The following is an 18655-nucleotide window of genomic DNA, read 5'->3' on the forward strand; positions in this document are numbered from 1 at the left end:
TTTACATGATTTGTAAAGCATTGTCACTGCTACTGAACTAGCACTACTTATTACTTGTAGTACAAGTCAAAGTGTAAAAACATCCAAAGACTATAGGAGGCGCACGTATTCCAGCATACCTCTCATCCAGCTCCTGCAGTCTGCTCTTGATGGTTAGAGCATTGTTCTCGCGGGTCAGCCTCTGTAGCAGGAAAAAGGTCTGCTGAAACATGCGGAGGAGGTACTCCTCAAAGTCCAGTGGCACACAATTCTTTGACACCAGTTCGTTGACACACGTCATGGCCAGTACCCCAAGCCGTGCCCGCTCCACATCGCCAGTCTGCTGTGACGGCCGTCCACTTCCGTTGGCTGTGGGTGCCAGAGAGGCAGAGTCCAGCTGTCCGTTGGAGGAGGAAGAGGAGGAGTAGATGGAGGGGGACGTCTTGGCCTTAGATCGCAGGTCACAACCAAAACGTGCAAAGTGAAAGATGGATGCCAACAGGGCAGGAGTGATGCTGGTGGACAGTGGAATCCAGCTGAAAAGGTGGGCCAGACACTCCAGAGCTAGACAACACAGCTGCTGACTCTCCTGGTCCAGCACTGGCATGGGCTGGCACAGCAGCTTGGAGTACTGACTTCCCTGAAGTAGACTACCCAGCAACTCTGCTAAAAGATGGAGACAGGAGGAGACAGGTTAAAATGGACACCTCATTTATCCTTTACATATACAGTATATAAACAGGGTAGTCTATTGAGATCTGTCTATTTCACAAAGACTCCCTATGAACAACAGAAATTATGCTCAAAGAGCACAGACCTCCACCCATGAAAGTATTTCGTGGCTCTGTGTGTGTGTGAAGGACATTTGGTAGTGCTGCATTCGTTAGGCAGAGAGCTTTATGCCAGTCCAAACCCCTTGTCTCTGTGGCCTTCCCATGTCAAGATAGGGCTTCCAAGTCCAAAAAATGAATTGAGGTGAATGACCGGCCATGTTTGGGCAGATCGTGGACCTGCCCCATGATTTGGATCCGCTCCAAAATGTAATGGGTTCCAAGTTGGTACACGCTACTCCACTCCACAGAGTTTCATGAAAATTGGTCTAGTAGTGTTTGCGTAATTCTGCTAAAAAATAAATAAAAAACTGCTCATGGACCCACCTCACGATTCGGATCTATGCTAACATTTAATGGGTTCTAAGTTGGCCCATTCAACACTCCTCCACTGAGTTTCCTGAAAATTTGTCTGGTAGTTTGTAAAAAATAATAATTGCGGAATAGTCCAAAAAAAAGACCAAAAAACAGCTTGCGGACGTATTGTGCAATAGGTCTACCCATGTTGGATATGTAATAGTGTGTGTTCATTTGTCTTTTGACAGCTGTGCCACCATACATAAATGTTATAACGTTACTGATTCTGCTAATAAAAGCATGTTTCAAAAAATGTGTGTTAATTCATTCTTTTATTATGCAAGTATTAACAGTTACATCAACACATCCATCCCATCATGGGGGACAAAAAAAGCTACTTCTTCCTACATGGCTGCTTGCACATATGGTAATCCCTTTAGAAGTAAAATTCCTAATTTAGTAGTAGGGTAGATAAAACACTGGAAAAACATCACTGTTCCACTGCCATTGCTAGGACCCATTTAAAGACAGCAATTGATTACATTTCTATTGATATATTTTTAATGTATCCACAAATAGACACTGTTGCCTCTTCCAACATGGTGGAACAATGGGCACTCCAAACACAGAGAAACTGCATCCCTAGCATAACTTAAAATTACATAAAATATGGTAAATACAATGTTTCAGAGGAGCAATTGAAGGCATGAATAGTTTTGAAATTGAATAAAAGACACACACACAAAATAGTAGCATCTGGGACACTATTGCTGAAAATACATAGCCTAAATGGCAAAACAGTTTATAAACTGTTAAAAAGTTTCTTATAAATGTCTTTAATCTAAAAGAACATGTTAAAAAACATGTTAATAATGCTGTCATTAACACTTATAAATGTCTTAACACATTAATGTTTATAAGCATTTTAAGAAACATATTACCTATTAACTAATGCTTAATAAGACAACCTTAATATTAAGTGTTACCCAAAATATAATGGGTTCTAAGTTGGCCCATACTACACCCCTCCGAGTTCGTGAACCGGTTTGATCGTTTTTGCGTAATCCTGCAAACAGACCAACACACGCCACCGAAAACATTACCTCTCGTGCTATGACGCTGTCGCTGGGGCAGAGGTAATAACAATACTTGAGCAAAGCCAGAAACCCCATGTGGGGGGTGCTAGAGACAAGGGGTTTGAACTGGGGTGAGTGGGAGAAGAGCCCGGAGTGCACTAAACTGCCCCCTGCCGGCTGTGATCCAAGGGGGGCACCACAGAGCCGCCCAAACAAACCAACACACAGCAATGAAAACATTACCTCAAGAACAAGAATCGAAATATAATAAACAAAGTTATGAACATACCAAACAAACCAAAATTAAAAAGAAAATATAACCAAAATTAAAAATTGACAAAATATTTTTTTTAAACAAGGAAGCAGAGCATGCAGATGACAGTGAAGTTAAAACAGTTACATCCTTCAGATAGGAGTAGGGCTGCCCGATTACCGCATTAATGCTCTCACGTCATGCCCACCACAGAGTCAAGCTGATTACCTCCTCCTCAATGTTTTTATCTCCCCGTTTATTTTAGGATTATTCTTTATGGGTAACCCTTCTTTTTACAGTTCCCTAATTACTAAGTATTTACCTGGTAAATATGGTAGATTGTAGTATATTACTGGCTAATTACCACTGGTAATAAGTAGGTAAATACAGAGGAACTACAGCTGAAATACTAAGAACCTCCACTATTACCCATCAACTCAACTAAGTACCGTGTAGTTGTGATCGGTTTAGTTAGTATATGGAAAGGGGAATAATCTATTACAAGGTATATGGTAAAAGCCTGGCAATACCATGGAAAGAAACAAGGCTTCATTTTACAGAACAGTTTCAGATTACTGAGTAAATTGTCATGTTTTACTTAGTAACAATGTGGAATATATATGCGACGTGTTTGTGTTGATTGCATGGAAAGGGGAATAATCTATTACTATCTATATGGTAAGAACCTGGTAATACCATGAAAACAAAGAAGGCTTCCTTATACAGTACAGTTTCAGCTTACTTTGAGTAAATTGCATAATATATATAGTACAGGTTTGTGTTGACTGCATGGAAAGGATTGATCAATGTGACCGATTTGAACTCATCAGCATTGTGTATTTTTATTGTCCAGGGGTGGCTCTGAACCCAGGTCTCCCACTTGACAGACCCCATTCTAACCAGCTATGCCACCAAAAAGTTAGCTAGTTCGTTAGGACTAAAGCAGCACTGATCCTAAAAGTAAAAAATGGACTTAGATCGACTTACCACTTTCTCCTGAGGTGGGGGAGGGAGGGGGGGTGGCCGCCGTAACACTGTGTTTATCCCAAATTGACTCCAGGATACCTGTAGAACAGAAGGCAAAATATACATTTTTATGGGGCGCCCCGGTAGCTCACTGGGTAAGGCCCATATGAAGGCTAGTCCTTCGCACGGCGGACCCGGGTTCGATTCCCGGCTCGGATCCTGTGCCGCATGTCCTCCCCTCTCTCTCTCTCTCCCACATTTCCTGTCTCTCTCAAACTGTCCTGTCCCATTAAAGCTGAAAAGCCCTAAAAAAATATCTAAAAAAAAAAAATATATATATATATATATACATTTTTATTATCAAAATGAAGTGAGAGTTGGAGATTTAGCACGCTGAAGGAGTCCCTTGTAGACAATAGGGCTGCACAATGAATCAACTGTGACAAAACCCCACAGACTCCCCACCAAACGGCATGACACTGATCTATCCAACATGATCAAATGACCAAAATAATATAATAATAATAATAATAACATCTGATCCATCTTGTGAATATATCATTTGCATATTTGCCTATAAGGGCTACTTTTAACTATAGTATCTATCTAAAAACATATTGCTAATCGCGAGTAGATTATGTGCAGCAGTCATTCTCCTTGCTTTAGGAATTATTTTAGCCTCTCTCCTGTCCATTCCTAAATCTTAACACTAAAACAGTGTTTAAATTACTTTGTTAAACACACACTACACTTAATATTTGGCTATTTAGGAACAACTTTTAGGTGAAGAATGTGTTGTGAATATTGCCCTAGGTGTCTGGTTCATTAACCTCTAACTCGAAACCAAGGCAACGCTAGAGCCTCTGGCCACCCCACACAAGACCGCTTTTCAGGCAGGAAAAAGGTTCTATATATATATATATATATATATATATATAAAAATAAAAATAAAAGTTCTATATATCATCCCTCTCTCCACCTTTCCTTTTCCCTCCCCATTCCTGTCTCCAATGCCCCTTCTGCTGATATGTTAAGGCATAGTAAACATATCAGATCGATAGATGCTTGTGTGCCTTCTTTGTCAACTAGTGCAGGTCATTGAGGTGATGCAAGGGGCTTGATGATCTTAAACTTTCATGTCCTTTTTGCAGAGAAAAAATTTTGTGATGTGGCGCAATTATGCTCCAGCGGTACCATCAATACCACTGACTGTGTAATGAATGGAGATCAGATCCGTTTATTTACCTCCGTTCCAGTGACAGCGCAGGGCGAGAGGTAATGTTTTCGGTGGTGTGTAGGTATGTTAACAATTAATCGACTATCAATCAATTGCCGATAAGAATTTACTAGAGTATGATTTGGTTACTCGATTAATTGCTTGTTAATGGAACAGATTTCTTTTCTTTTTTGAACGAACATTATCAACGGTGTAATGTAATCATGATTTAAAGTCTGACTCTGCACATGAGGGCGCTTGTGTGAGAACGTAATTATCAGTCTTTAATGGAGACAACTCAGTTTAGGACCTTTATCAAGACGTAGTGAACCATGTTCCTCACCAGTGAGTAGACCCAGCACGGTAGACACCTGCTCCAGCAACAATTTACGTAGCTCGTCCTTTCGTGCCACACTAAGATCTTCACGAGGGCATGCTAGCTCCTCTGATGTCGTCTTCAGTAACACCAGCCCCAGAGAAGCCATGGATGGAGACTGGATCAACTGCAGTTGCACACAGATGTTTTAAAATGTATTCATAACCTATGTGATAGAAATAGACGCTTTTCAAGATCAACAAGATTGTACTGTGATAAATGACAAAATATTGTTTTCATCAGAATGATCATGAGTAGGAAAGACAGTAAGGTGAAATACTATTTTACAACAATTGCTTGTATTACCTGAAGAGTGTTCGTAAAGAAGTCATGGTAGAACATTGGCCAGTCCTGGCGACCAATGTCCACAATAACTTTGCAGAGTTTGTTGCGTATGAAGTAGGGCACGGCTTTGTGCTGGGCCAGAAGCAGCTTGGGGAGACAGCTGCGGATCTCCATCTTGTCCTGTGAGATCACTCCCAACCACATCTTATTGACCAGGTTCTAGGATAAAGGGTGAAAAATCAAGTTGGTTGTGCTCCAACAAATGGAATAGTTTCTCTCCAGAATAGGTTAAAAGAAATGAAGAGAAAATATTGATAAAGACATTGAGCATGGTGACATTAAAAAGAGAATTTGGGAGGAATTTGACAAATTTGTGTCAGGTTTTCCATTTACCTTTTTCCAGTCAACTAAAGGCATGCTACAGGGCACCAATTTTACTGAGGGGCGAGTTTAACCAATTCAGCTCTGTTAGAAACTATAACATCAGTTCTCAGAGGGGAACAAGTCATCTGACTGGAAAGGCCTGAGACAGATCAACTACAAACCAAAATCCCCCCAGTCCACTGACGCCCCACACCTGGCCAATGCCCGAACAAGTTCTAGAGCAGATTTGACAAAATGTCCCCACCTCCTAAAAGCCCCATCAACCCTGTTGCCCCATCAAGGGCCCGGACCTCCCCACAGCTGTTCTCAACTAGGCTACATCTAGACTCCATTGTTCCAGCAGGTGTCAGTAGTGTACAAAAGCATTTAATGAGGCCTTGAGTAATGAATCTATTGGCAATATAATGGGATTTCCACAGCTTCCGAATTTATTTCATTTTAGTGTCAGAGCAGTTGATTTATTGATTGCTGTCGGGATGTAATGAGAATTGCAAAAAATATAACAAAAAGGGCTTCTGAGCCATACCGCATGCTGCAAGTGTTTCCCATACATAGATTTAGCAGTGGCGGCCTGCCGAAGTTTATGGATCTTCCGCCACCATTTCATAATGAAGCCTTCCTCTTAACAAATTGGATAAAATAAAATATCACTATGGCCAACATGTGCTTTGCAGCGCACTGTCCCTTCAACCTGTCCCCTCTCACTGTACTACCTAGTTAGCCCCACTTGCTAAACACTCAGTGTACATAGCCAACTCTGACACGGCTCAAATAATCCAATGCATTCTTGTGGCTCCTGTCAATCCTCTGGTGTGGCTAGCTACTGCAGCTAGCCAACTAGTGTTACAAATGATTATGCTAAGCTGCCTCAAATCAACAAAATCTCACAACTGTCAACATGTCAGCTCGTTAACGCACTAGGGATCTGTACTACGCTGGTTGCGTGTTGTCTCGTTTGACTTACGATAGCTAGCCTAAAGCAATGTAAGCTAGATAGATCAGACACTTCTTGCCTTGTCAACACCACTCCGGACTTCCTCCCCTCCCCCCGCCACAGCTAAACTCCAATCCAGTGGCAAACATTGACTTACCTCAAATACTGTAAGACTGTACATCATCACATACTCATTACAAGTATTGGAGAGGAAGTATAAGCAGTGGCGCCACGCTCCATTCTGCTGAGCAAAGTTATTCAGCAGGTCCTCTGTAGAAACAAGGAGGCAAACTGTATTTAATCATGGTAGTCACATTGTGTGTGCATTCAATTTCAGAATAGACACAAACTTAGTCTAGAATTGATCTAGGCCTACTCACAGGGCTCCAAATTCACTTTTTCCCCTCAGTGTCCCACAACTGTCCCAAATTCTACTTTCAACTGTCCCAGATTGACAACCATTGTCCCAAATTAAATCTTTTTTTTTCATTCTACATAACTAGTTTTATAACTTTGTTTAAAAATAATCAATAATCTAGCGATTATTTTATCGATTAGTTAATGTAATGACTAATTTAACGATTATTTTACTGTTCATTTTTTTATTGCTCGATTAATAGAACACTTAATTTACACAAAATATATATATAAATTGTCTCATTCATATTTCAATATTTTATTCAATCATCTCTTAAAAACAACAAAATGTAGGGAATCTACACAGTTACATGCTCGCCTGAAAACATTCAAACTTCATAAAGTGACATATTAACAGTCATGGAAGCGTGCCAGTAGGCTTTTGTGCCACCAACTAAAACAGTCAGCAGCAGCAGGCTTTATATATCCGCAATAAAGAATGGGGAAGGTAATATTGTTACAGACCAAAGGGATATTAATGCTCAATTTCAGTCTTTCTTAAACAACCTGTACACATCAGAAGCTGGTGATGAGGGCCTATTGGAGGACTTTTTTAGTAATTTTGATTTTCCCTCCTTGAATGAAGCGGACAAGTCTGGCTTAGAAAGAGACTTAACGTCTTTGGAAATCGATAGTTCATTTAGGAGAATGAAGTCCGGAAAGGCACCAGGCCCCGATGGGTATCCCATAGAATTTTTCAAAACATTTGCCCTTAAATTACTACCATTACTGGTTACAGTATTTGATGAGGTCCTGGCCAGAAAGGTTCTTCCTCCGACTATGACACAGGCCTCCATTTCTTTATTACTGAAAAAGGACAAGGATCCGTTATTGTGTGAATCTTATCGTCCAGTGAGTCTACTGTGTTGCGACTATAAAATACTAGCTAAGGTGCTGGCAAGTAGGCTTGAGAAAATCATGCCAAAACTGATACATCCGGATCAGACAGGGTTTATCGTGGGCAGGCAGCTATCCAGCAACCTTCGCCGTGTTTTTAATATTATATACCAACCAAATACCGTCGAGCCGGAGGTTGTGATATCCTTAGATGCTCATAAAGCATTTGACAGGATCGAATACAACTTCTTGTTTTCTGCGCTTGAGCGATTTGATTTCGGCCCGGTTTTTTGCTCGTGGATTAAGATCTTATACACGGCGCAGCAGGCCTCAGTGCGAACCAATAAGATAAAGTCCAACTATTTTCCTCTTTTCCGTGGCACAAGACAAGGTTGTCCCCTGAGTCCCCAATTATTTGATATTGCCATCGAACCCCTGGCAATAATGCTGAGAGAGACCGTTGGTGTGGCTGGAATACGTAGGGGGGGTCATTTGCATAAATTGTCTCTTTATGCGGTTGACCTTCTCCTTTTCCTCTCGGACCCATGTTCCACTACACCAATTGTGCTGGACCTCATCGCCAAGTTTGGGAAGGTGTCAGGATACAAGTTAAATCTAACTAAGAGCGTTCTATTCCCCATAAATGATAAGGCGCGTCAAATTTCTTTCCAGAGCTTCCCTTTCTCTGTGTGTAAAGACAGCTTTACTTACCTGGGTGTCTGTGTCACTTATAAGTACAAGGACCTACTCAGCGCTAACTTTGAAACAACATTGAATAAGGCCAAGCAAGATATGGAGAGATGGTCAACCCTCCCTCTGTCACTTACGGGGAGGGTCAATTCAGTAAAAATGTCCATCATGCCCAGATTTTTATTTTTGTTTCAAGCGATCCCAGTGTTCATTCCTAAATCGTTTTTTTAAGAAACTGAATGAGTGTACGTCTACTTTCATCTGGAACAAAGCTTTACCTTGGATAAGGAAAGAATATCTGCAAAGGCATAAGGGGGAGGGTGGTTTGTCTCTACCCAACTATTTATACTACTATTGGGCGGCCAATATCCTCAAATTGCTGTTCTGGGTCTCTGACTTGTCAGAGGTGTTAAGGATGGGCATTTTATTTCTTTTGAACAGTTGAGAAAGGACTTTGATATTCCCCAATGAGATTTCTTTAGGTACTTGCAGGTACGGAGTTATGTCAAATCCCATTTTTCTCTAACGGCCCCACGGAGTACATGGATAGACGAGTGTTTGAATTTGGATCCAGGTGGCAGAGGCCTTGTGTCAGTACTGTATGAGAGTATTCAGAGGATCGCCTCCCCGTCACTTAACCATCTAGCTAGACAGTGGGAGGGAGAGTTGGGTACTACTATATCCGACAGACTGGCAGGCAGCGGTTGCGTGGGTGCACCCGTCATCAATATGCATTAGGCATGGGTTATTACAATTTAAGGTTCTACATAGATTGCATCTATCTCCGAGCAAGCTGGCCAAATTTTACCCAGACCTTGACCCCACCTGTATAAGATGTATGGGGGACCCAGCTGACCTTAGCCACATGTTTTGGCTATGCCCCAAGCTGATCCCATTTTGGACAGCTGTTTTTGACACATTTTCATAAACCTGTAATAGGATTATTGACCCTAACCCGCTGACTGCACTGTTTGGAGTAGTCCCGCAGGAGATAATCAATAACAACTCACCAGGCGGAGGCTATAGCATTTTCTACCCTACTCGCTAGACGTCTGATTCTTTTTAGATGGAAGAAAGCTATGCCCCCATTATATGCCCAGAAATACTACAGGGTATGGCAACTGTTTATCACCTATTTTGAGTCTGAGTTCTCTGCCCTCGAGGCCAGGTAGCCCGTCCACCTGTACCCCCCGCCCCCCCCCCCTCCTTGCTGCACAGCCTAACCACGTAACCTGGAAAATGTTATTCTAATTTAGATCCAACGACCCTTCTTTCTTTTCTGTTCCTGACACTACAACTATTTTTGTGAGGAAATGTAGCCCCCCCCCACCCGTTTTTATTTGTATTGAGTGTATTATGTTGTCTTGACATGCATTTCCATTTCACTTCATGTCGGTAATGGCTAACACTGTAAATTTGTGTTTTTGTTTTGTTTTGGAAAACGTGAAATGTGTGGTGTTGAGTTGAGCACGTTTTCTATGGCAAATGGCTGTACTATATGGTTCAGTGTGTGAGACTCAATAAAGATATTTGGATAATAATATTAATAGTCATGGAGACAAAATTGCTCTCAAAAATAGCTATTTTTATTGGAGCAGTGGGGCGGGCGCATGGGATTGTGGGATATCTTGACCAACGAAGGATACATCTGTGCTGCCTTCAAAATCTGCCCAGTTGGAGGCACCTCAGCAGGCAGCATATTGTAAATATCAGATTGGGCATGACTTGATGCCTCCCAATGCTGCCTAGATAGGCCGCATTTTAGCCATTTGAGACACAGCCGCTAACTTTGCTCCACGCTGTCATCACACCTAAACCTGTACGACGCTGACTGGCAAGATCGTTTTCTGATCTGGCACAAACTGATATCTATGCATCTGTGCAGATTGACTTGCGAGAGAAAAAGAATGTGAGCTCGCTGTCATCACACCTAAACCTGTACGACGCTGACTGGCAAGATCCGTTTTCTGATCTGGCACAAACTGATATCTATGCATCTGTGCATGCGGGGGAAAGATTAAAGGATGGTGGTATAGATAGGAGACCTAGATGAGTCTCCACATTTGTGTTTTATTTGTACTATACTCATTTGAACCACACTGCCTTTTCCTATCTTTGTATGGATCCATGGGAGAATGACAATTTTGTTGCTTTCAAACTGACTACCTGTACGTACTTTATGATTCATATCATTTATAGTTATTATTATCCGAGTCTTTTATTTCTTATGTTCTTTATAACACTTGTCACCTATCTCCCTTGGAATTTTGAATGTATACCCACTCCCTTCCTGTAAAAGGGGTTAAAACTGAATAAAAAATGTATCACAAAAAAAAAGAAAGAATGTGAGCTCGCGAAATCTGGATGGTCTCACAAGACTAAGTGCTCGATGGCATCGGAGCATAAGGAATACCCTAGTGAGGAATGAACTAGAGTGAAGCAAACTAGGTTTATCGCAGAGGGAGGTGTGGATGGTTTTAAAGTGTGTTGCCCTGTTTCTCAACTCTAAGTTAATCTAAGCTTCAACTAAGCTAGTGCTGGCTGATAATGCAAAATAACATGCTGAGATAGCCTCACCATCAGATAAATGCACAAAGCTTTAGATAGCTACTAACTAGCAATTGGGAATGCATAGCAAGCTGCTATGACATCCAGTATTCATGAAGATGGCAAAAGTATCTAGCTGGCTGAATTGAACTAATGTTACATAGCTGCAGCCACAGAAGCTAACATTAACTGGCTACACTGGGTTTGGCTAGCCTAGGTCAACTAGCTAGCTAGTTGATAGCTATGTTAGCTCTTCTACAACCACGATATCCAACTATCGCACACAACAGTATGGGACACCTGAAAGTAGACAATTCAAAATAAAATTCGAGACAGTTGGGGGAAACGGAAGGGAAAAAGTCTGGAACTGCTATCATTATGCAATGCCACACTGCTCTGACAATGTTATTTATGCGGAGTGAAAATTAGACAGCACTACAGTGTGTGAGGAAGCGGGGCTACATGGGCACTGCAGCATTGTGTCAACTGGTTGTGTTGGAGTCTAGAAGAGAGCATGATAGCACATCTGCTCGTATCAACAGTACAGAAAATTTGTATTGAACTGATATTTTGAATTTGAACACCTAACAATTAAAAGGATTCCATGACAGATTAATGTAATCATTTCATTTGTAATGATAAGTTTCTCTACTGTCCCATAACTGTCCCAGACACTGAATCTTTGTGTCCCAGGTGCTATTTTTATACAACGGGACATCCTTAATTTTGAGAGCTGCCTACTCTTTCCTATATGATCCACCATTCCATTTCAGAGTAATTCAGGACAGTATCCCTGCTGTCAAATGGTAAATGGACAGCACTTACATATCACTTTTATCCAAAGTCCTTTACAATGATCTCTCATTCACCCATTCACACACAAATAGCGGCTAGCTGCTGTTTAAGGTGCCAGCCTGCTCATTGTGAGCAATGTGGGGTTCAGTGTCTTGCTCAAGGACACTTCAACATGTGGACAGGAGGAGCCAGGAATTGAACCGCCGAACCTGCAGTCATTGGACGACCCGCTCTACGTCTTGAGCCACAGCCTCTCCTCAAAGACAAAGCAGGCTTCTTGTGCCCTTGCGCAGCTGTGTATAGTGTGTGTACGTCTATCCTTGCAATGCTCCTCCGAGGGGCATACTACGAAGCAGGCTTAAGGAGTTAGCGAGATAACTTTGGTCAGTAGTGCCTTCAAAATTAACCTGCTCCGGGGAAGGTTAACTCTGAGATTAGCTCAATCTATCCAGTATTAAGTGTCTGAGTCACCAATGAAACCAATACAATTAAATTCCCTCCCTATGGCAAAGATTGCATCATCATCTGAGGATAGATATTTAATTATTGAAACAAATGTTTGAGTCCTGAAAAATATGTGATCAAGTCTATTTTACTTTTTTGGGGGGCTTAACTTGAAATATAACCTGATCCCAATGGCGAAGCCAGGCTAATGGATGTGCTATTTAAGTGCCAAAAAGTGTTTTTTTATCCAAAAGGTGGGGGGCTGAGTCAAGCCAACTCAAAGAAAAGGCTTTCATTGTTCGAAAACCATCTTCACATTGGTGGCTAACGAAAATATAGAGTATACTGAAGAGCTGAGGGAAAAAAGCTAATGGAGAAAGGTATGGATATTCCGCCTCACTAACTCCCTGGAGCAGAGGTACTTCATAGTATGCCCCTATGTATGTGAGCCTCACATAGACATGATACAACTACAACCAGGTGCAAGACTTACCTATCTCTCTTTTACGCTCATTGGTTGTGCAGTTGTGAAAAAACTCAGTCATGAGACTTTCCAGTGCACGCAGTGAGGCCTCCTCAGATGCCTAGCAGATCGGATGGTTGAAATGCAGGGGACAGAAATTAGAGAACAGTGTAAGGACAGAAGAAAAGCGAGAATGCATAAAAATACACCTTTTCTTGTTTCTTCTTCTTTTAAAACAAAAAAATGTTAAGAGATGTGCAAGAATAACATGCCTGTCTCTAACATTATCACCACAATGGAATTTCAAACGAGCTAAATAGCTCTGCAAGAGCCATAGTCCTTCAAATGGGTCACAACATGCAGAGAGGATTACCCAAGGCAAATATTTAGTTTTGCAAGATGGGCGTTAGGACACACGACTTAGCTAGCTAGCTACATCCCGGAAGGAAACGCAGGTAGTAGCTACAATTCACTTAGCACAAAACCGTTATGTTCGTTGTAGGGACTACTGATATTAAAACTAATCAGATTTAGAGAAATATAAACTAAGGAAATTCATCTTTAAAAGACTGCATTTTGTTCCAACAAAAATAATGTCAAAGCGTCATAAGCACTTGATTTCAAAATAGTTAGCTAGCTAGCTAACGTTAGCTATGGCAGTCAGATTATTCTGCTAACGCTAACGTTAGGCTACTCACCATGTTTCGAGGTGTTTGGATGCTTCCCCTGCCCTAACCTCTAATAGATTAAAAAACTAATGTAGGAAGCTAGCTAGCTAGCTACTCAAGGTGTTGGCTAGCTACCCCGACGGAGGCTCATGCTCTGCTTGTGGCTATGGGCCCATCTGCGACTAATTTACAACACACAGCAATATTGCATCACGAAAACGCATTTTAGTCAGCTACGATGTCTTGAAGCAGATGTCTATACAGTGTATCGCTCTGAACCCCCTAACTATGTAATGTTGCAACACTAGGTTCAATGAGGGCTAATTTGCTGGCTACTGACCATACAAGTAACGTCAGCTATCTATCTATATATCTATGTATCTATCTAGCTAACGTTAAATATTAGATCCCCCTCGTTAGCTGTTGCACACCGACTTGAAAATATAACAGTAGCTAGCTAACGTACGCACTTAGCACTATGCATAGACTATCTATTTGAGTAATTTACAAGCTAATGCGTCTTATAAACTAAATGCTTTTACAACAGCGTATCTTTTCGTTTCTCTCTTTCCTTCGGAATGTTCTACCCAGTTCAGTGCTATGCTAACAGCTCGCATCTTCCTTGTAAGGCCTTGCAAATCGCAACTTCCTCTTCAAAAAACCAGCCCAGGAGCGTTAAAAGGGGAGAAGGCATTTCCGGTTTTGCTGCCGACCGAGCTAGACAACGCGATTTCTTTTCAAAATAAAAGCAGGATCTGAAACGTGTCGGTCAAAACCAGTCAGAGCGTGAATTTGATTACCCACTCGCGTTCAGGTTCTGATTTACCTCACGGTTAATATTTTAAGCAAGAGAAACACCATGATTTAACACATGATAACATGGTTTAACATGGTTTGGACTAGAAATAAGCTGTAAAAGAATAAACCCCTGAACATGATGTAGGCCTACGAATCACTTAAAGTAATGTAGTGACCTGACAAGGACAAGGGTCCTAATTGACCCTTCTCTAAGTCCTGCCCCCCTTGGTTACTGTTGCTACGCCTGTCAAGCTTTCGCATGTCAATATGCCATTTTCAACTATATCAGTGAGCGATATATTCCAAAGGAAATAATAGCACATTTCTGGAATAATAGTTCTGAACTAGAAAGTACATTTCCTGGAAAAAATGTGAGGTGGGCTAGCTGCTGCAGCTGTACAGGCATGTAATGCTGTGTTCACAATCTCGCCGTGGGATCAATGGGTCGCTGAAAAAAGTTTGCAAAAAATTGAACTTTTGCGAATGTCGCCGCATGGTGAATCCTGGCCACCGCGCGGGGAATCCTGCCTGCCGCGCCCCCGAGTTCTGCGATTCGCGCCGCCCGTGCCGCCCAGTTTGCGCGAATTGTATTGACTTTCTATGTCAACTTGCCGCGCCACAGGAAAAATTTGCACCCGGTGTGAACACAGCATAACAGCTACTGCTAGTACTACTGCGGACCCGGCAATTTCCATGCACCCACTGGCGAAGACCGTGTGTCTCTAGCCACTCAGGGGCTGAATTGTGGGGTCCATGGCATGGACAGTGGCGTGGTGGCGAGACTCCGCCCCCTCAGGTCAGAGCCGGTTGAGGACAGTGTACCCCTCTCTGGGCCACCTACCCGCCCCCACTGGTGAAGACCGTGTGTCTCTAGCCCACTCAGGGGGTGAGTTGTGGGGCCCGTGGCGTGGATAGTGGCGTGGTGGTGAGACTCCGTCCCCTCAGGTCAGAGCCAGTCGGGGGCAGTGCAATGACCTCTGGGCAATCTCCATGCACCCACCAGTGAAGACCGTGTGTCTCTAGTCCACTCAGGGGCTTAGTTATGGGTTCCGTGGCGTGGATAGTGGTGTGGTGGGGAGACTCCGCCCCTTCAGGTCAGAGCCGGTTGTGAACAGTGTACCCCTCTCCGGGCCAACCACCTGCCCCTACCAGTGAAGACCGTGTGTCTCTAGCCCACTCAAGCGCTGAGTTGTGGGGTCCGTGGCGTGGTGGCGAGACTCAGTTCAGTGTATTGGTGTGTTCAGTGTGTTGATGTCCTCAGTGTGTTGCTGTGTTCAGTGTGTTGGTTTTCTTAGTGTGTTGGTGTGTTAAGTGTGTTGGTGTGTTCAGTGTGTTTGTGTGTTGTGGCGTGCTGGCGAGACTCCGCCCCCTCATTATTGCAATCCCCAGCACACACAATGTCAGGTTCACAGTTCAATGTGTACCTTGATCACACCAGAAAGTCCGAACCAAGGACCAGACCAAATGAGTTAAGTTGCAACATTGTTGCAGTTTTTTTGGGTCTGGTTTGCGTTCACAAGGTCATTTGTGTAATCGAACCAACACATGTAAACAAATGTCACGAGGTCGTACAGTTTGCTCATCTATTGGCTAGAAAAATTACGATGGAAAATCTATCATTAACGCATGTCAGTCCCCTACTGTATATTGGAATCCATTTACCCCGCACCAACAAACAACGTGTCTACAGCCAAATCTGAATTTTCTATAGGGTCCCTAGTGATAATAGCCAAATATTTGCGCTACTCACCAAGTACCAGATTATGTCCGCATTGTAATCCAAATACGATATACCGCCCCTTTCGATTGAGAGGATGACAATTCTATCTGTCCTGGGATGTGCATAAAGAAGGCCATAGACTATTGATTTTGAGAAAGTGCCCTCCCCAAACAACTGTAACGTAGATGGTTAATTATGTTTTTGAAGAGCGATTTTACGGATTAGGAACTTTCAATCAATCTATCTATCAATTGATCTATCAGTCAGTTTTAGCGCCGTTTCTTGTGATATATTTGTGTCCAGAATCTGCGCCAGGGCAAAATGAAATCTCACATTTTGATTGTGGTTCAGTGTCTATTTCACAAAGTTTATGCACTGATTACATTGTAAATGATTAGGCTACTCAACAAATCTGTCAAATGTCATCACGTAGGCCTAATCGACCAGAGCTTTAGGGTAACCATAGTTGTAGGCTACTCTAGTTATCCTTGTCAGTCAAAATATTGCGAATGTCTACATATTGTTATTGAATCTCTTCAATCTTGAACTTGTTATAAAATTATTATCACATGAAAGTGATTTACAATATATAACAATACAGATGTCTACCATTAATCAAATAATTAATCAGAAATTATATGAACGTTTTCTTGGCAGGAGCCTATGGGTCAATCCACGTCCCAGCAGTTGGTCCTACGGATAGTCCGATGCGTGTTCACACCAAAAGCGAACCGAAGCATGGTCCCTTTCGAAGCGGGCCGAGTCCTTGCTTTTTAGAACCACTGCCTGCTCCCTTGTCACTGATTTATTAGTCCACTATCTCAGCAATCAAGTACACCTGAGAATTCCCAAACTGAATAAATACCACTCATATAAACACAAAACTGCCTGGTTAGCTCAATGCTGTTTCTGATCAGAATCAGAATTTGTTTATTGACATGTAGTTTTTCAACATAGTAGGAATTTGCTTTGGACAATGGTGAATTAACATTGAGACAACATTGGACAGAGTGCAAATACAAGATGGGACAGTGCAAAGACAGGACAGAAAAAAAAAACAGGGCGCACCAAAGCGCGATAGCTTCCATCTGCGGCACCATAACAAGATCACATGAGCCGTATGCAACATGAACTGTATGCAAGTCCTCACTTTCGCTGGATGATGTCGGATAGTAATACTACAATTATCTTGCATACTAAACGTTTTTTCATGGAAAAGTGTGTACATTTGCAATCAAAATGATTCAACCCCCATTGCATATTAGGCTTATTGGCTAAATTCTAAAATTGGCAGCTGTTTGCAATAAACAAAGTAGACAAGAACAGTTGAAATAGCTCAATAAAACTAATGTTATAATGTTTTATCCAATTTCAACACAAAATTCTACTTTTAATCACTACTGCAGTCTCAAAATTATTCTACCCAATGTCTCAAGCACACCTGGTGCAACTAATTTGTTCAGGTGTGCTTGCGATAGAACACAAATACCTGGACTGCCTAGGGGTTTGTTGAGAGTGATGTTTGATTGCATGTTAGAAATATGAAGTCAAAAGAACTGTCCAAAAAATTCAAAGAAGAGATCATTGCATCGCTCAAACAAGGAAAAGGATACAAAAAGATAGCAAAAGCACTGAATGTTCCTAGAGATACGGTTGGAAGTATAGTTCGCTTCAATGGACTTTCTGGAAGGATGGCTTCAATGCAGTTAAATACTGGTCTTTTCTTTCTTTTATGTGCATGTAGATACATTTGCGAGGCACAGTGTTTGTTTGTTGTCTTCCTGATATTGTGACACGCAAAATGTGTCACTTCCGCTTCCACCACAAGATTTCCTGCCAGTGTACTAGCCAGTACACCGAAATTCAAAAATAATAAATTCCCAGGGTCTCATGCAGTCTCATGTCACGAAAACGATTTTTGGGGTCTTGCTAAGGCCAATTCATAAACTAATAGCAAGTAAAGGTGAATATTGAATTATAAAAAAGTTATCTCATTGAGCTTCAAAGGAACAGTGGCTACACTACCTGGACGTGGCAGAAAGAGGAATCAGCGGCTGTCACCAGATTCCTGAGGAGGCAAGCCAAGCCAGCCAAGACGACTCTGACTACTACTGACCCAAAAGCACAAGAAAAGTTGGCTCCAATATGCTCAAAACCATATAAATAAGCCACATAAGTTTTGGAATTCTGTTCTGTGAAGCGATGAAACAAAACTGGAACTTTTCAGGCCTATGGATCAGCGGTATGTCTGGAGGAAGAAGAATGAAGCATATGCGGAAAAGAACACCCTGCCTACAGTTAAGCATGGCGGTGGGCCAGTGATGCTCTGGGGTTGCTTTGCTGCCTCTGGCACTGGAAACCTGCAGCATGTGGAGAGCATTCAGTCAAGTATCAGGAAATCTTAGGGAAAAATGTCATGCCATCTGTGATGAAGCTGAAGCTTGGATGTCGTAGGACCGTCCAACAGGACAATGATCCCAAGCATATCTCAAAGTCCACCAAGGCTTGGTTTCAGAAGAAGAAATGGAAGGTTCTAGAGTGGCCGTCACAGTCGCCTGACTTGAACCCCATAGAAAATCTCTTGTGGGATTTGAAGAAGGTGGTTGCAAATCCCGTACAAATCCCGTCTCATGGACCCAAAACCCGCGGGAGGAACTGTCGGGGTCGGGTGCGCTGCCAA

General features: G+C 42.2%; 1 protein-coding gene across 2 annotated transcripts in view; it reads right to left on the reverse strand.

Annotated features, from left to right (window-relative positions):
• The window catches only part of xpo6 (exportin 6), a 48414-nt gene extending 34355 nt beyond the window's left edge, over positions 1–14059 (reverse strand). Inside the window, exons 1-7 of one of the 2 annotated variants that reach the window (XM_084438041.1) lie at positions 13488–14059; positions 12820–12910; positions 6754–6866; positions 5300–5497; positions 4961–5120; positions 3423–3500; positions 120–642 (exon numbers count right to left, since the gene is read on the reverse strand). In XM_084438041.1, the coding sequence (XP_084294167.1) occupies positions 120–642; positions 3423–3500; positions 4961–5120; positions 5300–5497; positions 6754–6866; positions 12820–12910; positions 13488–13490 (1166 nt within the window). In that variant the 5' untranslated portion in view covers positions 13491–14059. Of the gene's footprint in view, positions 1–119; positions 646–3422; positions 3501–4960; positions 5121–5299; positions 5498–6753; positions 6867–12819; positions 12911–13487 lie in introns of both variants that reach the window. The other variant, XM_084438040.1, reaches the window with a different exon arrangement.
• Positions 14060–18655: the final 4596 nt, after the last annotated feature.

Source organism: Borostomias antarcticus (genome assembly GCF_949987555.1).
Source record: "Borostomias antarcticus genome assembly, chromosome: 5".
NCBI classification, from domain to species: domain Eukaryota; kingdom Metazoa; phylum Chordata; class Actinopteri; order Stomiiformes; family Stomiidae; genus Borostomias; species Borostomias antarcticus.